The 25,737-nt window shown below is 42.9% G+C and overlaps 1 protein-coding gene across 2 annotated transcripts in view; it reads left to right on the top strand.

The window, feature by feature from the left end:
- dph6 (diphthamine biosynthesis 6) overlaps nucleotides 1-25,737 on the top strand; it is a 56,071-nt gene that overhangs the window by 21,861 nt on the left and 8,473 nt on the right. The window contains exons 6-13 of one of the 2 annotated variants that reach the window (XM_076108317.1): nucleotides 956-1,017; nucleotides 1,480-1,574; nucleotides 1,814-1,907; nucleotides 3,824-3,974; nucleotides 4,409-4,534; nucleotides 6,111-6,240; nucleotides 6,394-6,568; nucleotides 21,685-21,933. In XM_076108317.1, the coding sequence (XP_075964432.1) occupies nucleotides 956-1,017; nucleotides 1,480-1,574; nucleotides 1,814-1,907; nucleotides 3,824-3,974; nucleotides 4,409-4,534; nucleotides 6,111-6,240; nucleotides 6,394-6,568; nucleotides 21,685-21,933 (1,082 nt within the window). Of the gene's footprint in view, nucleotides 1-955; nucleotides 1,018-1,479; nucleotides 1,575-1,813; nucleotides 1,908-3,823; nucleotides 3,975-4,408; nucleotides 4,535-6,110; nucleotides 6,241-6,393; nucleotides 6,569-21,684; nucleotides 21,949-25,737 lie in introns of both variants that reach the window. The other variant, XM_076108316.1, reaches the window with a different exon arrangement.

Here is a 25,737-nt window from a genome sequence, read left to right as displayed (position 1 = left end):
TAATTTCCTAAGATTTAGCATTTTAGAGTCATGTCCTGTTATGTTTTCTATTCTCTGTAGATTGCACCTGGTACTCTGGGCTTTTGTTTTTTTGTCGGAACAGTGACGAATGTACAGTGGGAAACTTTCCTTGTGAAAGGAGTTGTTTACAAGGTGAGATGGAGTTCAGCGCGGTGGCGTCTGAAAGACAACATCAGGATTTAGTGTCATGAAGGAGTAAAACCCTACAATGCTCAACAAGCTGAGTAGGTGTTTACTGTTTAAGTCCACCTTTTTTATTCCTGCTAATATGTACATAAGCTCTAAATAGGACTGATCGAAGTGCTAATCTTTAGATTTGGATATCTTGTTAAAAGGGCAGCTGGGTATGGCAATGGATGTTTTACTTTTTTTCTTGGTTGGTTGGTTACTTGTTTCGTTTTTTGTCTGGGGAGTGAGCTTGTGTTTGAGGAGTGTGGCACCACTGGGTATTCATACAAAGCACTCCATCCTTCCTTCCCCTCCCTCTTTTCTCCCCCATGCCTGTGAGTCACTTCCATGCACCATTTCAGGGGAAGGGGAGTGAAAAAGGCAAATAAACAAGATCTCTTTCCAGAGTTTACATTCTCAAAGGGAACTAGATGAGGGGGCGGCGGGCGAGGGGGCGTGGGGGGTCTGCGGCCAGCAATTGAAAACTGTTGCCCTTACCCGGAGAGATCTGTGTACACTACTTGCAAAGTCAAACAAATAGATCCAGGGAGCAGGTTTACGTGTGTGTGTGTTGGTGCGTCTGCCTGTAAACCTCCCTGCCTGTCATCTTCAATCACTGTTCTCTGTTCCTGATCAGACCTCTCTCTCTCTCTCTCTCCATACGTGTGTCTGTATGAAATTGTGTTTGTGTATGTATTTCTGTCTTTGTGCATCGCTGTGTGTATGTTTGTATGTCTCCTGTGTGCTTTTCTCACATGGGTGCCAGGCCTGGATCCAGAGAAGCACTTAGGAAAACCTCTGGCTGACATGGAGCCCTATCTGAAACAGGTCACAGAGACTCTTCCACACACTTTACACTCTAGACTGCAGTACTTCCATGTATTTCTATTTGTACGCCATTTGCTCACAGGCCAGGTTAGCTGATGTGCATGTTCAAGTACTTAATACTACAGGGGAATATATTTTACTTTGATTTTTAGTTTTTGAGTAATTGTATTCTTAGTGCTCTGCTTTCTGTGCTTATTGTGAGAAAATATCCCTGAATATCCCACCAAGCATGTACAATTGCTGGTTTTTACCACAATGTTGGAAATATTTTGGTGTCAAAAGTAATACACTTCTAATTTAAACATGAGGATACTTGTCTTAATGTAAGACTTGTATTATTTCAAATTACTTGATATTTCTAGACTATGAATTGAAACATAAAGTTACATTTTGAATACTTTGTTCAAAGAAATACGGGAGTTTCAAAACATTTTAATAAGATGTTTTGCTTTCACTGATCAGCTCTCCCAGAAGTATGGAGTTCATATTTGTGGAGAAGGGGGCGAATATGAAACCTTCACCCTTGATTGTCCCCTCTTCAAAAAGAAGATGGTCATGTGAGTAAGGCAATATACATTTACAATCATTTGTCTGTATTATAGGGATGCTATTTTCAGCATGTGACTGTTTTATTTTTGTAAATTGATGTTTTGTTTTTGCCAACACCTCTGTACATGAAAGTTTTTTCACGTGTGTGTGTGTGTGTGTGTGTGTGTGTGTGTGTGTGTGTGTGTGTGTGTGTGTGTGTGTGTGTGTGTGTGTGTGTGTGTGTGTGTGTGTGTGTGTGTGTGTTCAGTGATGCAACAGAGATGGTGATCCACTCAGCAGATGCCTTCGCTCCTGTTGGCTACCTAAACTTCACCGAGATACACACCGAGAACAAGGATGCCGTGAGTCATATTTCTGAAGGAATCCATGAGTACGGCTTGTTTTGCAAATGGGATCAATGCTGTTCAATGCTGTATCAATGATTTCACAACACAAGTTTGAGTCACCCTGGGGTTGATTGCTTCAAAACCACTCTGAGGGCAAAACAAATACAAGAACAAAACCTTTTGGTGTCTGATAACTTTGTCGAGCAGAAGAGAAACACAGCACTGTAGGGCAGGGTTCAGACCGCGCTCCAGAGGGCCTCTCTCTTTCGCACACTCTTGCTCTCGGTGTCTCCCTTCATCCCTCGCTCTCTCTCCTCTAGCCCCACATGGCCTACTTTGACGTCTGCAATATTCACTGCAGCCGGAAACTAGGCCCAGCTTAATAAACATGTCGGCTCACATTAAGGCGCTTTGCATTCAGGTAGCTGGCTAAGCGGACACAGGCGGGGGTTGCGGGGGGCAGTAGGAATTGGCTTTTGGTATATTAGAAGGAGCTGAATGGGGCTGCACAGACACGATGGGGGACACTTTGTAACATTTCACTTTTCCTGCAAGAACTGACAACTTTATAATAATCCTTAAAGTCTTGTCAAAAATCCTGTGATGGAGACATTGACCTCAGTTAATTAGTCTGGTTATAATTGTCTGGTTTGATAAGACACCTACTAGTTGATGCGTTTTCCTGGCGACAGGAAGTGCTGCATGCATGTTATCGTATTTGTTTCCGCGGGGAAACAAATAAGGGTTTCACTGAGGGATGCTACTCGCCCGTGGCTCAGCATGTCTCCAGGGTAAGGGCATGCGATTTGCTCGTGCGTTTCTTTGCACATCACACAGTAATGTTTCCATTTGATTTTGTGTTTGTTTGCGGGCAAGACAGCGTGCGTTCGTGTATGTAGGCTTGCGTGTGTGTCTATCTGCATGTTGGGTGGGGGCTGGGACTGTTATGGACAGAAAACATACCCCCATCCCACAACCTCCGTGACCCTGCAGCCTCACTCCCTACAGCTATATATTTTTTCACTCCCCACGCCGCTGCTCCCACCCCCATCACACAAACACACACGCGCCCACACGCTCCCACAGCCCCTGTAGCCCCCCCTAGGTTGCTGGGGGAAGAGCAGGGAGATCCAGGGCCTGCAAGGGGAGGGGAAGGGAAAAGGAAGGGGGGGTGGCAACCAGGGGAGAACCTGCCCTGGTTCAGCCTTCTGAAGCTCTTCTCGTCAGGGTGACAGATCTGCGGTGACACTAGCACTAGAGGAAACTGCACCGGGCTCAGGGGGTGGGGATGGACCACCATCATTTGCCCTGCGTTAATGCTAGTCAAGCTATTTTTCATGCTGGCCAGGAGAGAGGGGCTGAAGTATAATTAATTTGATTATCATATGGCCTAATGCAGTTGACAGCAGATGAGGGGGGTGAATGAGTGTTCGGCAGGGTGAGGAGGGTTAAGGAAATATGAAATATGTATTCAAATGTCTAACGCCCCAGCACGATTTGGCAGGTAATATGTATGCCTCAGAGAAAAATGGTAATGATTTGTTATTTAAAGAAGTAGCAAAGGAAAGTATAAGTAAACAGCAGGAAGAGACTGGTGAAATCCAAAACATGTCTCACCCATCCAGTCATGAGTTTTGACTGACAGCCAGCATGATTGAATCTACAGTATCAGAAAACACCACTCCCTATTCGCCTGAACCACGAATATGTTAGCATGTTGTTTCATATTCATTCACCTTGAAGTTATATGTATCTGGGCCCTTGTCATGAAAGACTGACACACACACACACACACACACACACACAGCCCGCTTGGTGGGGTATTTGAAAAGGCTGGCTAATTATACAGCGTTTTGTCTGTCTTTGCAAAAGGCTCAGCGCACTTTGGTGGGCGTTTGGCCTAATGTATTCCCTGTGGTGCTTTATTGCAGGATGTGGTGGCGAGAGCTGTGCCCCGTGGTAGTTGTCCTTGCCAGAACGCCATTGACAAGATGACTGAGGAGGTGGAATATGCTGATCAAGCTCAAGACAACGAGCAAGAATTTACATCAAATTGTGACCTTAGTTGTCAGCAGGGCCACGGTGAGATTCATTTTTGGTGAGACATGCACGTGCTGACAAGCATGCTTGAGTGTGTGTTTATGAGTGTGTGTGTGTGTGTGTGTCAAATGATATTTGTGTGTGGTGTTTGCTCCCTGAATCTGTGTCATGCGGCCAGCGTCATGATGCTAGTATTTCTGTGTGAGTCTTTGACAAGCGCTGTCATCTTCTCTGTGTATTTGTGACAATCTCTGAATTATTTTCTCCGTAGACATGAACCACCTATGCATGAATTACCTCTCATACAGCATATGCCTTCGTTGTAAATGAAGAAAAAAACGTACACACTCATTTTCTATGATCTAAAAGTCTTCAACGAGCATTATAAGCCTGGACCAACCATTTGTACTCTACAAAGTATGTGTGAAAAACCAAACCAGCTAAACTTCTTCCTTTTCATTTACCTCTTCCTGCAGACTTCCCTCCATCCTGCTCACCAAGAAGCTCCAAAGGCTATCAGTGGATCTCGGGCGTCAACGGCCTTCAGTGCAAAGATCTCGGGATCCAGGGCCAGACGTCGGCGGCTTTCAAACAGCTGCAAAGTAAGGGAAAGTGTGAGGGAGAGAACATGTTGAGCGACACAGTGAACATGGTGTTCCACTGCCGTGGACATGCTTTTAAATATCTCTACACTCGGGGGGGAAAAAATGAGGGTCTACTAGAAAATTCCTTTTTGCCTCCCTTGAATCGCAGAAGAAAAGGCACACGCGACGCCATTTGCAAGTAAACTAACCTTTAAGAAGTCGCGTTTTCTTCAATCAAATAATAACTCTTTGATATGACCAAGGGGAGATGATACAGAATTCCTTTGTCCAGGGGTGATTTGAGCAGCTCAGTAAAACATATTCTACAAGGCTTACTGTACTACTTGAGCCCCAAACATCCTTTAGAGAAAAACATATGGGGAAAAACTTCTTTGTCCCTTGGGCGTCTTTGTTTCTCCTTGCCGCGTTAGCTAAAGACATAAGAGGAGGAGGAGCTTGAGAAGTCGTTACTGATTCAAAAGTGCTTGTCAACCCAGCAGGCAAAACCCTGTGTGTCAGAGACTCCGTCCGTCACAAGATTGGGATCGCGAGTTGGCCACCAAACAAGGACAAGCACTTCAAATTAACCCAAAACAAAGCCTCTTTTAAAACGCATACACTCACACTGCAGTCATGTTGGGTGGGTTATCGTTTTTTGCCCTGCAGAAGTTTAAAAGTGCACGCTTCTACACTGTATCTGATTCTTTTTTTTTCTCTCATGCTCTTTTTTTGATGGAGAAAGAGGAGCGAAAGATGAAAAGCATATTTAATGTTTATCGTGGTGCTCGGCTGAACAGCCTTCACAGTGCAGAGACAATATTAAACAAGTTAATATTTAATGAACAACCTCTTTGTATGAGGGCGAAGTAGTCTGAGACGCTGGTGTTGGCAAAGGAAAAACAAACTTGAAGCTCTTTCAAATGATTGTAGGGTGAAAGGCTTTGCTTTGAGCCCTTGTGCCTGTGTTTGAATCCAAAGCCCACGATATGCACACATACTGCGTTAGACTGCTCTTTATAGAAGGGGACACATACCATTACCACTTTAATGCAGTTTCAATGGATTCAAGTGCCAGGGAAAAACATAGAAACTATCCACCTCTTAACTACAGTAGTGATAGCCTTCAAATTACTTTTTGAACAGACTGACTTTATGGAAGGTTGTGAGCCTGACATTTTGACAGCATCAAATGCCTGCACACTGACTTAGACTGCATGAGTATTTGTTTGTCACTGGCAAGTTCGTCTGTTGCAGTGGGAATAGATACAACTCACGACTTGCTCAAAACCAAATGTCAAAAGAAATACTAGAACTAGAATATTTTTATCGAGATAAACCAAAAAGATGAGTCTCAAAGAACAAATTTGTTGGAATTGGTGACCCGTTACAAATAAGACTATACTGGGGCCAAATGCAGCACTTCTTTTTGGTATATACTGCTCGATACCACTTATATGTGGAACACAACCACATTTACCAAATATGCATTAGTTAGCTTAGCCAAGTAAGTTTGTTGTAGGTAAGGTTATGTTACCACAATTTATGATATGCTACACTACAGTTATTTACAGTGCAACGTGTTGGCTGTGTCCAGGTGAGTTGGACAACAGAGGCTGGAAGATGACGGACATCATCCTTGTCCATCTGTATGTGAGGTCCATGGAAGACTTTGTTCCTCTCAACACCGTCTATAAGAAACACTTTGGCATAAACCCTCCAGCAAGGTAAAGGTGCAAACACACAAACAGACCTTTCCCACTGTTTTCCTTCTCTCTGTTAAGGAACATTTACATTCACTCCAAATACATGTGCTTCTCTTCAGCAGCTTTAATCTCAATTCTCGCATTCGTTCCATGTTTCCTCTCTTTTCCTTGTAGGGTGTGTGTTCAGGCTCCTCTACCTGCCGGTCAGCTGCTGCAGATGGACTGCCTGCTCCATGACTGGACCGAGCCCCCGGAGGAAGGCTGCTTCCACCAGAGGGAAGCCCTGCATGTCCAGAGCCTGTCCCACTGGGCCCCAGCCAACATCGGGCCCTACAGTCAGGCCCTCAGGGTAAGGCTCCAAGGTCCACAACAGGGGGGGGGGGGGGTGTAAGACTGCTGACAGTTTATTAGATTAATTATAAACTGAACTTTCAATAGACCAATTTAATTATTCAGCTTATGATGTTCAGCATTAAGGTATTGTTAAATGGTGTGCTTTGCAGGCCACCCAGTTATCTACACACATTTATTCATTTCTATTCATTTTCTGTTCATTTCACCCCCCCCTCTTTCACATAACTTCTTTGGCTACTAATTGCAAATGATAGTGAAACTGAATCCCTTGATCCTTGTCTAAGGGGCCGAGCCCCCTTTTGCCCCATTCAAAGTATTAACTTATACTTTAGGTGACTAATAGATCAATAGAGAACTACCAAGGATTACTTGGATGAATGACGAACCTCGCTGGGGATTCTTATAATGCTTTGTTGTGCTCGACTCTTACAAAGCAATTAAAGGGTCTCCGATTATGTGCAGTACCCGGTGTTTGTCTCTGTTGTCTCTGTTTATGTATAGCTGCATGCGTGCAGATGCATGTGATTGTTGTTATGTGTGATAGTTTGTTCGCATTACTACTTTTATGTATACTTATAAATATGTATCCCTATTATAGTGGGCAGTGTGTATCCATCTTTGCACTTGTTTGTAAAGCTACGAATACAACTTCTTTCGTATTGTTTCAAACCCAAGAAGAATGTCAAATTCAAAGGCTGAGCAGAGGAAGTGTGGGCCGCGGTTGCACGGTTGGCTTGGTGTTTTGTTTACCCGGTGTGTATTATATGGGATTACACTTGTCAAGGTACTGTCAACAAGGATAGCGTCCATCTCCTCCACGCTGTCCTTGATCCTGCAGCCAAATCCGTCCATGAGTGAGAACATGTGTGGATTACCCATTCATTGAGAGCTTGACGGCATATCTCACCAGTGTGTCACTGAAGCTCCGAGGTTTTGGATTCCTGAGATGTAACCTACAGAATCAGGTTTGCTTTTAACTTGATTTCCTCAATGGAGTCTCATTGAGACATGAAATTGAAGTCAGCTGTAGGCATGTGCTATCGCCTCTGGAAAACAGCCTGATCTCTCATACCTCTAATGATCATTCACATCCAAAGCAATTTGAGAAAACAATGAGAGGAGTTTGCTTGCTCAGAGCTGTGCACAAAGCTTCACACGACCCCCGTGTCGCCTCTCAGTGTGTCTGCTCCTCTTCCACGCTACGATGACTTAATTTGATCAAAAATGTATTAACAACTCTTCAGTACAGCTAGAGATTTTTACATATTGATACAATTACCCCCTCGCTGTGAGCAAGCATGCTGTGCCACCCCTCCCCTCACCAGTACGTTGACTCCATCTTAATGACAATTTTCCTTGGTGACTGTTGCCGTGTGACACCATGGTGACAGGGCTCTGGCAACAACAGAGACGGAAAAGCTGCCGTCTGAGACCAAATAACCTGGAGCCCTCCACGTTCACCGTCTGTGGAAAAGAACTGGTAATTAAAAGAAGGATCCGGCTCTACACGGGGGATGGAATGGGGGGGATTGAACTTGAAATGATTAAAGGATGAATTTGTGATCTTAATTATGTCCAGAGAACGTAATCAGTTTTGTGCAGCAGAGTTGTTTTTCTGATGAGGTCTTTGAAGGGGCAATGACTTAATGCAGGATAAAATAAATAATTGAGCCTCGCCTTTGATGACTAATTGTGGTTAAGTGTTAACTTTCTTGTTGGTTACATTGACAGAGTGTAGTAATGCTAGCCATTTGAATGCGCTGTATTCAAATAGGGCTATAAACTGATCAACTCTATTGGGACCAGTTTATCCTTTTGACAAGTGTCCAGTGGTTTGAGAGACAGCACATGGCTACTGACAGACCATGCACTCTGCTCGTGCAGGATGTGATTACAGTAGGTTTTTCCGCATTGAAAGGCTGGGTCTGGTGAAGGTAGAGTGGAACGGCATTAGGGATTGGCATGTGATGGATGCTGGACCTTCAGACGCCATCCATCTATTCATCTATCTGCCAAATCGCTTGTCAAATCTCTCAGCTTCAGCTCTCGGGAATGGCAAGCTGACTGACTGTCAACTTGGCCTGGCGAGCTGACAGATTCAGATCTGACTTGATTTAAAGAATTAGTTAACCTTTATGATGTCAGAGCTGCGGGCCTCTTGGTGTATTGTATGTTAATGTATGATATACCGGTAGTTTAGGCAAAAGCCGCGAGCTATAAAGACGAGAGCAGTGATTTAATGTATGCTTTGTTTTTACACCGTTTCATATTGTTCCGTTCCTGATTGACACGGGTTTAGAGGTTGTATTCACATTAACATGTATCCTTGTAGTATATCATTTGTGAGTGCAGCAGTATCAAAGCTCTCGCCGCTGTTTTTTGTTTTGCTGTCTTATTTATCAGACATCTAATGCAAATTTTGCTGTCATTTCTTTAGACACAATTTGCATAATCTAATTAAGATATAAGACATTTCACTGTTTTTAATGCATCAATTTATTGAGAACAAAAGATGCTCTCAGACATCCAGTATTTATTTTGTGCAAAATATCAAAAACTACTTCTCTCATCACAACAAAAGCCAAGTAATGGCATGCTTTTAAAAGAAATACAAGTTATGACTGCATCTTCTGTCAGTTGTTTCTTAAAAGGAGCTTTTAAACAATTCCGTTGCATTAAGATAATAGCAGGGGGAAAAAAGAATGGGTTTCTTTAGCCAGCAATGTTCCACATCTTTACACAGAAATCCATTTGTACTAACAGACAATTACACATTTGAGTTGCCAGATGGAAGAAAAATTGACCCGTCATTTGCTGAAGTCAGAGGTAACAACAGGAGTCTCAAACTGCAGGACGTTTTCCACATCTATTTTAGATTCATTCTTCCTGCTCCATCACATTCCCTTTGGAGCCACATTTACACAGGCACACACAAAAGCCAAACCGGGTCTGAATAGGAGGACTATCGGTTGAATGGCTGTTAAACATCTCCTCTTTCCTGTTAAGGTAAGTGGCTCACCCCTGGGATATTTGCGAGGAAATTATACTCACTGATCAGATTCTGCGGGGTGTGCTTTGGGAGCTGACTGCTCTAGCCTCAGGTTGCTGGTGAACACTAACCCCTTGCCTCATTCCCATAATTGTGAGTGACAGTCAATAATGTGGAAGACCGTCTTGCAACAAGCCTGCGATAGGATTTGCATTGGATTTTGAAAATTGTCAAAGTGGACTGTGAGGCATCAGGAGGGAAGTGGATCTGACGCTGCCAATTAGCGTCAAAGGGAGGAGTGTACGGTGGCGGGTTGTAGAATTTGAATAATCTCCTTTTAAGGAGACTTAATGTCTAAAAACAATGAGCTGAACTTCGTCTGACTCTCTTGATGATAAGTTCAGAGGTCAAGCTGAGTCATATTGAGGTTGGGCCACCCATGTAGGACCAGACTAAAAGAAGAGCATAGGTAGAAGGTTCTTCTGCTTGTTTGGAGCCTCATTTAGATTTTGTTTATTTCCGTCAACAACATCGCATATAGAGAGTATTGTAAATGACTTTAAGGACTTGTTAAGATAATTGACAGTAGAGAATAAAATGTGTGCAAGAATCACAAACTAAGTTGAACATACTTCATACGATTAATCTCCATCTGTGTTTTAAAAGAAGCATACTGGTATGTTGCAGTGATTTCTCTAAAAAATGTAGCTGGAGAACACATAGCACACAAAGAGTTTGTGAAGATAGCAGCGCTGGTGTATGGTGAACAATCAAAGGGATGACAGATACATATAAGCTAGTGTGTGGTGAGTGAGAAAGCAGCAATGTTAGTGATGAATAGCAGAAATTAAGCTAAGTGCTTTAGTTTTATGGTTTGTTGTTCTCAGTCAGAACGTTTCACTACTGTAAAAGAGTCAACGTGCACAATTCAGCAGCCCCCCCCCCCCCCCCCCCCCATCTCCCCAAACTTCCTTTACATCTAGAGACTGCATCTTCCTCAATTACCACAGAAGAGTAATTAGCCCAAAAACTGTGTGTGTGCGTGCATCTGCGTTCGGGGAGGTATTCATGCAGCACGAACAGATTAATTAGGACATTTAACTTCATTTCTAATACAACAAAATTAATCCCATAAAATATGAGAGATCTCGGAGGAGGTGCCAGTCAGCGTCTGACGCATCTCCCCTGTTTGCCATAATCTATTAAAACCTTGCTTTTATCTCACCTCTCCCCTGTCATACTTTATGGATTTTTTCATAAACACGGCCCATACTTCATAAATGTCTCAATTTTCTACTCTATTAACATTACTTCAAAAGCACTTGATAAAAGAGGAGGGCATGCGTGAAATAATGCGCCAATAATACGAAGCGCTGGAGGCTAGAACAGTAGGGGCGGCTCGCTAGCGTGCACACTCAGACAATGCGAGGGATGTTATCAACTTTAATAAAGAACAAATGATCACTTCCAACCAGGGAGGAGGGGGAGATGAGGCAGGGAGGAAGGGGTGGGACCAGGAGGGGAACCGTTGTCGGGTAATTGAGTCGATGAAAAATGAGGTCTTGAAGCCTCAGCGGTTTGAGCAGTCATGAGATTGAAAGCTTCTCAAAACTACGGTCTTCAGCACTTGTAGTCACTTGTTCCTAGTTGCAGTGGTGGATGTTAACACAGATTTGTTTTTTCTTTTCGTTTTACTGAAGGCACAAGTAGAATAGGCCCGTTGTTTCCCTTCCTGAATGCCTGAATGGTGTGCAATGAGTTGAACCTTTTGTCTGGGGAGAGTCAGAAAGGTTTTTGACAGACAGTCGGGTTTCACCTCGCAGCCTTTCCCCAGCGAGCATCGATTCAGTTCCTGTCTCTGTACATCACCTGAGTCTGTCTCTGTAGGCTTTACTCATCCTACCCAAACACTGGGGTCAACTGTCTTCATTTGAACTGGACACACACAAAACATACTGATCAAACCCAGTAAGACCTTACTGCAGTGGCTTGTCGGCTGTATGCCCCGAGGCCAGGTTTTTACACACACACACACACACACACACACACACACACACACACACACACACACACACACCTGTGAGCTCTTTGTGAAAGGCCCTTGCTGTATCACAAGGTAAACTGGTTTAGTCATTAAAATGAGTCACAGGTGACTCACTGTAACCCACTCATGACTGACTGACAGGACGGGTATGTACAGCATTTAATCCGCTTTGATTGACACGCAAATAGAAAAAGATGTAAGCAAAGACAAACAAAATGGACGATTGAGCAAACACACGTTATCTTAAACCATCAGCACCTAAACATTTGTTGGCAAATGTTTGCTCGTGTGCAGGTCTGCAGCCTCTTGTATGGAAAACAGGGACTTATTTCCCCCTCCACTAATATTGCTTACCATAGTATATCTGCGTTGACACTTGGTCACAGCGCTGTCCTGGGACATTGTTAGAGCTATTGGTCGGGGGTTGGGCACTTGTGCCTGTAAATGTGTACACATGTATGTGAGAGGTCATATCAGACTACGTTTTTAATCTGATGAGGGGGCAGTTTTATGGGAAGTGGTAGACGGCAGAGGAGGTAATTATGTTCCTCCCAATCCTGTCCCACGCGCCCTACGTCCCCCCCTTTTCTCTCCTGCTGTGACCGCGTAGAGGCTGACCTGCCATCGCGGTGGTCATTTTCAGGAGTCAGTGCGTTCTTTAATACATTATCCTGTGCCGCTGCTTCTGCAGCACCACGTGGGGACAGACTGGTATGAGCTTGTACCAGGCGAGGACAGGGGAAGGACTGGATCTGTCAGAGTGCATCGACTCTCACGCGGACGCGTACGCCAGCGCTGTGCTTCCACCCCGGCCCCTGCCACACTCCCACTCATTAATGGGCCCGGCCCTGACAACTGATCCTAATTGCCTTTGAACAGCTCTTCATGTATTATTGGTGCCTGACTGCCTTGGTTCATGTCAACAAGCCATGGGGAGCAAGGACAGGATATCCACAGCCATCGTCCGTCTTCCTCTTTTACATACTGAATGATGCGGAGATGCACCTAAACTAGATATGCATGTAAATATATGCCGTATAAGTAATGCGTGTACGTGTCCCACATAACCATCCTTAATCACCCGGGAAGCCTTAAGAGAACTGGTCTCTGGTGTGTCTAGTGAATGGTCAGCCCCCCATCCGAGTCTGTCTACTTTCTGCGTAAACAAGTATTATGTAAAATATCTTTGAGGCTACAGTATATGAACAGAATATACTAGACCATTTAATGGAATGTAGATGAATGTAATCAGTAATGATGTCTGAATATGATTTTATTTGATAAATGGATTACTCTTTTCTTTTTTAATTTGAGACGACCACATGCTACACGAGTGTCTATGCGTGTGTGTGTGTGTGTGTGTGCGCTCGCGCTTGTTTTCTTCTCACTTTGTCACTGCCGATGAGCAGCGGAGGGGCAAACGGTTCAGAGATATCAAGGAGGCATCTGAAAAGCGTCGCGCAAAGATCCCACCACGGTAGATATATGCCAAGACATTTGCGCTGTTACAACTGCGATCACAAACACTCAGTCAAAACACATCATTATTTGTAGTCCCATGTGTGAATTATTACCCCCCATATCCAACTTTTTACTTCCCATTTTACCCCTCAATTTAAATAGGGAAAAAGGGAGAGGTGCAGTGGCTTGACTTTATATTTGTGGAATGAAATAACTGAATACCAAATGCATAGATAAAAAGCATAGCGCCATGTCCTGTCCACTCCCATCACTGTCTGAGAGAGGAGAGACGTATGACCATCCCATTACTATGGTAACTAGCCACTATATTCAGAGCTGCCCGGGTGTGTTTTTTCCCCCTGCAGTGACGAGAGGGCATAGCTGACAGGGCTTGCACACACACACACACACACACACACACACACACACACACACACACACACACACACACAAAAACACACAGATAGGGAGGGACTGGAAGATGCTCCTTGTGAAATATACTTGTGTGGCAAATACAGACAGAACAATACAGGAGCCATTTGCCACACACATACTAGTGTGGTGACATACAGAAACTAATGGGGAACAGCGTTAGGGAGAAATATAACCCCCTAACTTATCAATATTTCACTCATAGCCAAATTTTTTTTACCCAAAACAAGTAACACAAACTTTAGAGGAATCTAGCTGTAAGGAAATGTAATTAAACATATGTGCAAATAGGGAAAACACAAAACTGAATTGTTTCATATTTTTGACGTATAGTTATCAGCCAAATAGAATTAAATTAAATTGTCTAGAATTGTATTAATAGTGTTTTGTTAGCACATAATAAATGATATATAAAAACAAACCATGATGGATGTGTTACCAACCAACACAGTGTTTGTAACACTGATAGTCACCCACCCAGACTGAGTGGCTTTTAGAGACGGCTTGTTACTGCAGCAGATTCCCCTACTGACTGCTGTGCAGCCCTGCACTGTCGCTTGTGTATTTTAGGAAACTGCTCTTATAGATGGTTTCTATAATTGTTATGCACTCACTATGTTTCTGCGATTCCATAAGTTGCACACATTAAAAGTGGCAGTCAGCGCCTGTGGTTAGGAATGATTATTACATCCGCATGCAATAGTGTGCGAGCGTTGCCATTTTGTCTTCATTTATTAGCTGATATTTTTTTTTTTTCAGTACTACAGATGAGTCAGACAAGAGTTAGCTCTTACACTCCATTTACTTTTGGCCACTCGCTTCATCAAAAAATTTGACACGGAGCAATTCTTCTGAGTAGTAACTTTTAACCTTGGTCATTCATTTTTCAAATGCCATTGTCATCAAAACACGCTTTAGTGAGGTAAAAACGGCTGCAGATGAATAATATACAGTCCCCTGATTTTTTGTTTTTTTCTGCAGACATATCAGCACGTTCACTTTTAATATATATTTATTATTGATATTATGGATTTATTATGTAAGGGGATGTCAGGCCCCGTAAGTCTGGGTAATGTAATGTAGTTGAGATGCTCAGGGTAAGAGTTCATTCAATATAAAATAGAGTACACAATATTTTCCACATGTCAAAATTTATTGAGTTGAATTTGATGCTCCGACACAAATGTTAATATTTGCTCTATTTTTCAGCAGGGATTTTCAGTGCAATGCATTTTATCATTTTGCTGTAGTGAGAATGTTATTATCTCTGGGGCTCTTTTACTGTAAAATAAAAATGTTTACAACAACTTCAAAGTACGTATAAGCAAGGATTTCTTCGATGGAAAATCTTTCTTCTTAGATTTTAATTTAATTTTAGTTTATTCTTTTTATAGACACATTTCAGCTATGTTTGATTTTCATTTTTTGATGATAAAAACAAATATAGAAAAACACTTTGTGTAGATATTGCAATGGAAATCACATACAGAGGCAATTTGTTTTATAATTTCCCCCCAAATTTTCCTCCATCCATATTAATGGATCTCAAGTGGTGGAATTTGTGGTTTATTTATGCAAACATTTTGACTTTGCAGAAAAAAAGTAAGAAAATCCGAGAAGACTTCGATGCTGTCTAGCCAGTCTGTCCAAGGATTGAGTGGACCTTGTATGAACAGCATTGTTGATACTCCAGCTGCCTTTTTAATGCAGCCATACTGCCATCTGTTGAGACCAGAAGGGACTACATCTCTTCGCTCTCCACTGCATGTTTCCATCTTGTTTAGTCTGTCTGTCTTTCTTTTTTTTCGCTTGTGTGTTGTCCATCTTTTACTTGTGAATACTGAACTACATGGTGTGTCCATTACAAGCTACAGAGTATCAACAGGGCAGAGAAGACGAGGTGTGTGTGTGCGTGTGTTTAACTGGATGTTTTGATGCAGAGGACTTTTCTCTATGGAACCAGCAGCATCATGTCGTTGGGTTGCAGGCTGTTTTGCTTTTGACATTCAAAATGTCTTATGCAGAATAGACATATCACACTGTGGTCCTATCCTTCATATCGTACACACACACACACACACACACCCTGTCACACACACAGACTTCACCACTTCTCATAGTTACGCTTTAATGGTTGTGCCATTTTGTGTTGACACCATTCTTTTGTGCCCAGGTTAGTTTGGTGCTTCCATCATCAGCCAGGCCAAGAGATGGAGCTTCAAAAAAAGAGGAAAAATATGAAAAGACAGAAGAGACGAGGTGGTCACAGCTGGGAAGGGAGAAAGAACGGGGGTTGAGGGTTGCAGTTTCAGCATCATTCAATCAGACAACATGCCCCTCAGCTGAAAAAGCGAGACCCTCCCCGATTCTCTCGAATTAGGGAGATTAGCGGGAAAGCGCATAATGCAGGATGATGGAATTTGTCATAATTTGCATTGTCCTGGAAAGATTCGGTTTGATAGAGCGATGCGTGGAGGGGCTTGTCATATCCCACGGGCAGGTCATAGAGGAAGCTTGGCAGAAATGATTTTTGCGATATGTGCATCAGTCGTAAAAGCCTCAAAACCAATTTGTCAAAAAGTATGAGGTCGGGACAGTTGAAGGCAGCAGGGCATTTTGCCTAACGCAATGAAAAACCATGCCCCTCCATCACTCTTCATCCACAGCCCGGCTCTGGTGTGGCACAGTGCTCAACAACAACAGACAATTTTATAACATCAGCTTAGAGGATTTTTTATGTTTTATTTGATCCTATGTCTTTATTTTACATAATTATAGCAACAGTCAATTTAGGACAAAACACAGAAACCATGCCACATTGTATCAAAATTAGTTTTATTTTGTGGTAAAAATATATATATTTTTGATTGTGGAAAGATGTATTTATTTATTTGTTTGTTCATGCCTGTTGGCATTCTGATGTGTCTCCCTGAGCATCCAGCAGTCAGGCTCCTCTGACCTTGGCTGTAGTACTGAGCGGCAGCTCCTGACTACCACAAAGTTGACCAGAGCTGACATGACAGTGTTACTCTTCCACACGGCTCAGTGTCTATGGAGTGGGCATGTTGAGGGCAGACATACAGGCACAACAGAAAAATAAACATAAGCTTGGAGAAGGTGGGGGTTGGGGGAAAGGCCAGTGTCCCTTAGACTGACCACACGTTGCCTCAACAATGGTTCATTGTAGTTGTGTAATTTTGAGTATACTTCTAAATTTGTCATCAAAATAAACCTTGTGTTTTGAACGTATAGTTTGTTTCCTGAAATAAATGTGCAGTTTTAAACCTGAGAGAATGCGTTCAGAAATGCCCTATACTTGCACTCTTTCTCTTTGTGCACTTCATACGGCTATTTATGTCGCCGTTAAGTAACACTGATTTTGTGTGACAGTTGAGCATACAGGGGTTAGGCTCAAACTGGAGCACAAACAGGAAGAAAAAAATAAAGACAGTGGGGAAAAAAAACGGGAGGGAATAAAAAAAGGCAAATATCTGCCTCCCCCTTCCCATGAAGCCTTAAATGAGAAGCCTAACATGGGGAGAGATTCTGTAGAGGGAAGAACGGTTGTGGTTCTCCTGAAAGGTTTGTATTTGTAGAAATGAGGTGTCAGAAGAGGCAGGATTTCCTCAGGGCGCAGCACAACATGAGCCCATCTCTTATCATTTCCCACTCCCAGACGTGATCTGCTTTGAATGCACTAATGCTGAAAGAGCCCCACAGACTTGAAGCCAGTTCAAGATGAAATCACAGCACACATTCCTGACAAACTGCCATCCACCACACAAGGATTAAACAGTCGTTGCAAATCAAATCCCCGCCAAAAAGCAGAAATAATATATGCACTTAAATGCATTCAACAGAACTTCAACCTCTGTTTTTTGATCCCCACATTTTGAACTATTTTCCGCGATTTGCCGACCCTAAAATATTCAAGAAAAGAAGAAAATGACTAAAGAGTCAAGATAGAAATTTGGAAATTTGTCACATATATTAAGAATGTTCCATAAGGGATTAAAAGTATACCAAAGGGTGTCCCGTTTAAAATAAATGATAGTTTATACATCAAATCAAGTTTTGAATGGAAGATAAAATGTAAACGCAGCATCCTTGGTTTGCTTCTGGCCTATTTCTACTCAATGTCAAACTCTATAATGTCTATATTCACTATTGACTATTTAGTAAGGGCATACAACTTCCAAAAATAAAAAGTTTTAGCTCAGACTTGGAAAGCATGGTGCTCTGAAGATGAACTCTTTTACCCTTACTTCATGATGAGGCTGTAAACAACACTCGCAAAGATGTAGTAACAACAAATAAAGGACATATTACAAATATGAATTACATTTTTCATTTAATTACCCACCCTGTAGCTGATACTGTGCTGCCGTTACCCTTTTAGCGTGGTTACATGTGTCCTCACATAAGGAAAAAGTTACACCGTAATAATGTAACCTATTTTACACATTTTGTATTATCATTTTCCTGGTTAAATTATGCATGAGGTCTCAATGGGGAGAAATTTGACCATTAGCATATCTGATAGGAGTGGTGGAGCAGTTTTCCACCTCCCTCTGTCCTTGGAACCAGGCAGAAAAACCCTGACTGTTCGTCAATACCAGGTCATTTTATCTAGGCCAGCCCAGTTCATCCATACCATCCCAAAGCTCAGCTAATGACACCCGGAGACGTCCTCAACACGATGGGGGCCCAGAGGGCTCCAACACCAATGTGAATATAGTCTAGCACTGTCTGGTCATCTCTGGAAGCTCTTTGACAAAAAACTGCAATTAGAAACACCTCAGACACACCAGCCTGAAACGAGACACCGTTAAGGGTTGGAAGCGGACACAGCCAGGCGCTCCCTGATACATTTACATATATGTTTCTGTCTGCAGCTCATAGGGATGGAGAGAGAGAGCGAGAGCGTCTTTGGGGATGGTGACCTTTTGACTGGTCATTGGGTTTATTAGAAAAGTGATGCCGTTTTTTATCCTTGAAATAAAAGTTGATAAAGCATGAACAAAGAAAAAAGGGGGCTGCTTAATACTGAGATGGAAAGAGTGTGATGTGGTCCATTTTTACTTTAAGGGCTGCTTGATCACTCAGAATTATTCAATAATTCACTGTACGATGCGAAACATGTACTGACAAAATGATCAGAAAGAGATACTGTGATATTGTTTGCTTTTCTTATATTTAGATAATAATAATAATAATAATACATTTTATTTACATAGCGCTTTTCATAATACTCAAAGACACTTTACATTAAAATCTAGATTATACATTTTTATTGTATCAAACATTAAAAAGGAAGATTTCAAAAAAGCAGTTGACTAAATGGAACAAAGTTGAACTTATAAACATCTTGAATTCATCAAATATCAAAAATGAGATTCTGCTTTGATGTTTATTGTTTAAGCACTTTATGTTTTTCTGATGGAATAAATGACCTGAGATTTAATAAAATGTTTTTTTCAAAAAGGCAGCTTTTAAAAACCCGACATTTCTGAAAATCTTTAAAGTCGTGACAGAAAATATCCGACATTTTTAAGAAGCAGTAGAACCGAAAACCTAGTATTGATTCACCCTTTTCTCTGTGGGCCATTTAGACTGCTAAGACTAGCATTTGAAAGATACTTACCTTGTTATAGAAAGTTTAATGTCATACGCAATTGTTTGACCCTTATGAATATTAAAGGATCCCATCTCTGGCCTATTAAAAATGCATGTGGCATTGTGGTTGTTGATCACGTTTAGAACGCCCATGCAAATTGGACTGTCTTCCCTGTCAAGGCCTAAGATGAATAATGTAGTTGTGTTGTATATTCAGGGACACACCATTGACAGTCAATTAACAAGTTTGATTGGTGTGTGAACTCATTCTTTTGAACTGTTAATTTTATGTAAATAGTATTCGCTCTCCCTTCTCCACTGTCTCTCCCCCATCCAGGTTCACCAGAGAAAGATGTGCCCCCCCACCGCCACAAACCCCCAAATCCCCAATTCCACCTCCCACTAAGAGTAACCAGAGCGGGGTCCTTAATAATTGATCATCACACACCTGCTTGGTAGAAGCTATGGGAGTATGCCTTTAACAGTCAAGGGGGCCCCATGCTAGCCCCTTTTGATATTCAAATATACAAATGGTAGCCGGCCTTTATGAATTCAAAGTGGATTGAGCTCTTTTCATGGGGACGAGCTTGTTAAGAGATTCTGGCCACCCGTCCAACCTGATGGAGCCCTTCTTTGTTGGAGTGGATATGATGGCATTTGATGGCTCATAAATGGAATGCCAATGACAATTTGTTGTTGATGTGTGGGAATCTGGCTTTTATGTGAGGCAGACGTAGTAAATGCAGGCGCTCGGGTAGATTGTGCTCGCAGGTAAATGATCCGGTGATTGATCCAACTGGTTGAAAGCTGCGAGGGCCTTATCTCATCCCTTTCTTCCCCCTCACTCACTCGCGCCCGTCTTGTCTCCATCTCTTGTCTCCCGCACTGTCCCAGTAATTTGGAGCAGCAGTGATGGAAACTGAAGATTCATCAAAGTTGACAAGTGAACCCATGGAGCTGGGGATCATGGCAAACCCATCTGATTATGGAAATAGCCATGACCATGTTTGCCCTCTAGCTAAGCACTTGTGCAGCTAAAGCATCTTGTTCTGCTGGTATCCCATTAAAGACATACATTTCGGTAACAAAAAAAATATTCAGTTTTCCTCCTTTGAACAAGTTGTGTCTTAACCAAGAAAAGAAAAGAAAGGGCTTGTTTGAAATGAGTGGGAGGAGAAGTTTGGTTGAGAGGGTGCTAAGTCTGGAGTAATACATCTGGTCCATGCTAACTCTGGTAATCTCACAGAGAAACATGACACCCCTGGCTGTGTCTTTGCTAATCAGTGAAGGACCTTGTCTCGGGCCATGTATCAATTGATTCAGGCCTTCTTGATCCTCCCTGGAGATCTGCATGTGCTCCAAGGTCCCTGCATAGGCCAGCAATTATCAACACGTCACCAACAGCTATTTGCATTGACCAGCAGCTAGTGTTAAGCCCTAATGCCATCTAACCTCAAACACTGGTGAGCCACGGGGTCTCTAAAGACCTGACCTCCATAATGCCACCCCTCATCCGCACTCATCTCTCTGCATTAAACAGATAGATTTTTTTTTCCAGGTTTCATTATACGAGAAGCTTAATTCTAACAGAGGTATTTAACAGAGAATTGAGCTTATTATCACACTGTAAATAACACGTGTGCAACGGAGACACATTGGCAGGCTTCTCACGGAACAGCTGCTTGTGAAATAGGAGTTGTTGGTGATAAGATGCTGATAAATGGAAGAGGTGAAACTTGTTAATTAATACACTGCTTTAAACATACGCTTATAATTAATGTTAATTTGATTATAGCACCTCATTGATGAATATTGCACTCGGGGGGGAAAAAAGAAAAAAAGATCACATTTTTGAGTTTCATGACTTGATTCTTTCCTCTAGTTTTTTGGTTGAACTATACATATTTCTATATTTGTGTGCATATACATGTCATCAATTTCAGTTTTTTAGGATTCAGGTTCTTTGGTGCTGAAGGGCAGATATTTCTCTGAGCAATAAGTCTGTATTCCTTTTGTTCATCTCACTTCCAAACACTACCCTATACCAGATCAGTTCAAGGCTGTAATTTAGTTTCCAGTATGGATAAGTAGAGAGATGTGAGCCTTATATAGATATATGGTCAAGCATTGGAGTATAGGGCGGCAATATCCTAAGAAAAGGGGCGACTAGCTCACTGGGCTAAGAGGGTCGATCCTTGGCTGGGACGTGTTCTGAGTCGAAGTGTCCCTGAGCAAGACACTGACCCCCTAGCTGCTCCCCGGGCGCCTGTCATGGGCAGCCCACTGCACCCTGATACAGGGATGGGTCAAATGCAGAGACAAATTTCCCCCTTAACGGGATAAATATAGTATAATGAAAAAAAAACTGTACCCCTTACTTGTTTTTGTCCTCACTAGTGGCTTGGCGGTACAGACATTAATTTGTCCCCTCAGGATAAATTGTAATAACTTTGGTGAAGTACAAAGTACACCCTCACCAAGCTGCTAGTTTGGCTCTAGACTGTTAATATTCGGTTTATCGTAATAAAGCCAACACTGCTGTGTTTTTCTTCTATGCTCTTTTCTCCAGGTTGATGAGTCTGTTTTCTGCGCGGGCCAAATTGCGTTGGTCCCGTGTACCATGCAGCTGGTGAAGGCAGGCACCGGGACGCAGGCCCATTTGTCCTTCAGCTATGTGAAGAAGGTTCTGGAGGCTGTGATCAGCAGCCTGACTCTAGCTCATGTCGTCCAGGCCCACTGCTACATCACAAGACACCAAGACATCCCCATCGTCAGGTCCATCTGGGAGAGCACGCTGAGGGCTGCAGAGGAAGAGAAGGTCAGCCTCTGTCGAGTGAGATTTTTGATTTATGAAATATATACCAGTGGTTAAGAAGAAGAGCAACGACTGGCTGTTTTATATATAATATTGATCATACTTATAGTACGATACCACTCCCACATAGAATGAACACATGTTTAATGCATTACAAGACAGTGGGACGTGTGGATGAATAAGTAAAAGAAGAGAAACTTGATATGGTAGCCAAGTTTTTCAGAGAGGCCTTTCAGAATTGTGTTTTCTGATTGTGAAATAAGGAAAAGTTCCTCGCCCCGCGCTGCCCCCTTGAGACGCAAGCCGCTGCGACTGATATTTACCAGCGAGTGCGCTCATGAAAAGTTGATGATGTGGGAAACGCTGGTGTCTTTGATAATGTGGAGCCTGGCACAGAAGCAGATGTCTTCCTCAGAGCTTTCCTAATCCTTTGCCCCCACACACCATTTTGGAGCTCCGTTCAACTCTCAGAGCAGCTTATCCCCCTCTTCCCCCCTCTTCACCCCTCTTCCCTGCCACCTCCCTCCATCCTTCCCTCCATTCCACCGTCCCAGCTTACAACCCCTGCTCCATACGTATAATAGGGGAACCAGCCTCCCCTGGCAGCCCTTCTCCTCCCACAGTAATCTGTCTAGCCATGGGAATAGGCCCTCAGGGAGAGAGCCAGGAGCCCACCTCCAACATGTGGCTCTGTTCAGTGGTGAGCAGTGTTAAAGATTAGAAGAGAGGATGTCAACTTTGTGTCAATTCCACAAACTTCTAGCAGTACACATCAAATTCTAACTATGTTATTGAAGGCCAGCACTCATATTCTCAAAGCCTTTAAGTTACAATTTCTGAATTCAAATACATAAACTACAGTTCAGCTTATCTCAGTGAAGAGCTAGCGTCTACTTGTGAATTTGTTTGACTTATTGCGCCTTATTGTACACTCACAGTGGAATATACATCTTGAAAGCGCCGCCAGTATGCCGTCAATTTAGCATGCAGAATGGCTCGTTCAGATAACAAGGCTAACCAAGGGCAATGCTCTGGGAGGTCACAAGACTATAGGCTCATGTCAGAGGTCATTGAAGATGGACAACATCGTCCATCTGTTGTGCTTCCATCTCAGTTAGCTGACCCAGGATTGCCACCAGAAGACCATGTTTTATTTTCAACTGATTCCCAGATTAAGCAGCTGTAATTGACAGCTCCATCTGTAAGCAGGTGGGTTCTCCCCTTAAGGATAGAGCCAGCTGAGGTGGTGGGTTACTAACCTGAGCACACACTCTTTATTTGCCTGTGAGGCAGATCCTCTTGGTGTGACTTGGCCCTCACACTTTCTCCTCTCTTCCACTTCAAGGAAGTGTGGTGGGGGGCTACTGTTTCATCCTAAACTCGGTGAAATGCTCTCTCCCTGGGGTGGGGATTATACAAAGCACCGGTGCTCATTTGAATTGACTGTAATTAGAATGTTTAACTCAGGTCAAACCCTGATAACATGACTCCCACAGACAACAGAGACTGGCTGGCATTAGCAAAAAGAGTCTTGCTTCACATACACGCAGCTTTATGAGGTGAAACATACAGGCATTATTAGGTATACATTAGAAACTAAGTTAATTCCCTCCTTTTCAAAACAGAGTTGATAAAGAAAATAAGACAGAAAGAGAGACCAGAAAACGAGAAAATAGGACAGACAAGACAATATGTTAATATAAGGTCATTGACAAAAAATGCAGTTAAATATCTCTAATTAAGTACTTAAATAAATGATATTGCATTTTGTGTCGAGTCAATTAGGTTGAAACCATGGGCACAACATGTACTATGTGGTTAAGTTAAATGTTGGACTATGTACACTTTCATATCAAAAAAAAGACATGACACCAGAACTTTGAAGTGAAATGATAGAAACACCAGTGTTTAGGGTGTCTGTGAAGCCACGGGGCCATGTTGTTGTTGTGCGTTGATCATTTCTCTAATCAGGTGGACGAAGAAGCTTGCAGGGTTAATTGGGAGCATACTGAAGTCGCTACAAGTGTGAAATTGTATTTACGGTGCATTAAACCACCAAGAGCCTGCTTGTCTGTGTGTGTGTGTGCAATGGGTTTGAAGAACAGGGAGATGTTGATGTGATAAGTCAATAAATGTTAAACAGACGTCCCTTTGTTTGTACAGCAATAACAGGTTCTGAAAACATGTCAAAAAGTGGAAAATGATCATGAAGCAGATTTTAATATATTTATTTTCACACACACTATTCATAAAGGTTGTTTTGGAAATGTGGAAACGATTTTTAAAGAAATTATTGGGTTTGTTGAAATGTTGATTGGTAATGAATTGAATTAAATAGCACTGCATTTGCAGTGTGGGGAGTTTCCTTCCTGTATACTAAAGTAAAACCCTTTTTAACTGATTTCTCTCCTGCTTACTTGGGACTTTAGAAGTAACTGTGGCCCCTGCTGCCGTATTTCTATAATGGCCTCAAACCCTTAAACTTCTCCTCACCCCACTGACATGGCCCTGTGTGTTTCATTTACACAAACAGCCTGACGAGCTTCAGAGCGGAATCTTTAAAAAAGCGAGTGAATGGGAAGGGATATTATAGCAGACTGACAGCACTACAGTAAGTGCTGAGACATGAGCCACATGCTGAAGGCGTCCCGCTGGGCAGGAAATGTAGGGGAACTGGCTAAGCAGCGCAGTCCCATCAGCTCCCCGCTGTTCCCCGCCTTTACACCACTTCCTTATTACCGTGTTTACCGTTCGGCTTTCACGCCTCTCGGCCCTCCAACCCACTGCACGCTTCAGGCGCACGGACATGAGTTAGAGGGAGGAAAGTGGGGAGAAAGAAAACAAACATAAGGAGAGGCAGGTCACACCCCATCAGTGTAGAGAGCTGAGCGCAGCAGATCCAGACTTTATGCGTTTACCTGCTGCCTACGGAGTGAGAGAGCACTGGGGGAATGGCTGCATGCCCTGGAACTGAAGTGGGATGAAGTAATGAGATGGACTGGTGGAGAGCAGAACAGACCCCTCTACACACACACACACACACACATTCTGCCACCGGCCTGCCCCTCCAGCACTCCGCTCCACCATATATCAAAGTTTGTGTTTTATTGGATTCATTTAATAAATGATCTCTGGTCAGGTAGGGATGTCAGCCAGTGTTCCCCTTCTCAATCCTCTGGCAGGGTAATGGAGGTCTGATTCTCACACATGCACATACAGAAACACACACACACAATGATGTATCTTTAGCACATTTAGTTCCACAGAACTGCTGAACAAACCTGCCACCTAATGTAACATTTTGGTGGCTACATTAATAATGAAACAAAAGGGGACTGATGTAACCTCGCCCGACAGCTCTGACAAAAAGTCAGCAACTGTGCCGTGACAGTTAAGTCCTGCCAGAGGCTGGAGCTGCACCGCTGAAGTCCCCTGATCTCCTTGTGGACGGTCGGTTGGGTATAGTACCTCTGCACCCAAGGCCTGCAGGGTGGCCTTTAAGCCTGGCTGAGCAGGACCCCCTGTCCTGTCACTTCTCTCCCCAGTTCCCACTTTCTAGTCCATGTTCAATCACTATTGACAAGTGCAGGAGCGGTTCCCTCTAGGAGAATACCTAGCCGGTGCCAGAAGTGCTAATATAACATTTATCAAAGCATAGGACACGTATATGTGCTGTCACTTTGTCTGACATGCTAAGAGGTCCGTGCTGACACGGCTATTGTTCTCCGCTCTTGTGATTGTTATTGTTGATCACGGCAAGCTAGGCTGGGTTCAAAACCAGCAGAGTGAAGACATCTTAACCCCCAC

Source organism: Anarhichas minor, unplaced genomic scaffold, assembly GCF_050575085.1.
Source record: "Anarhichas minor isolate MPS153535 unplaced genomic scaffold, ASM5057508v1 ptg000040l, whole genome shotgun sequence".
Lineage (NCBI taxonomy): Eukaryota > Metazoa > Chordata > Actinopteri > Perciformes > Anarhichadidae > Anarhichas > Anarhichas minor.
The sequence above is the reverse complement of the archived record's forward strand: the minus strand, read 5'-3'. Positions and strand labels throughout refer to the sequence as shown.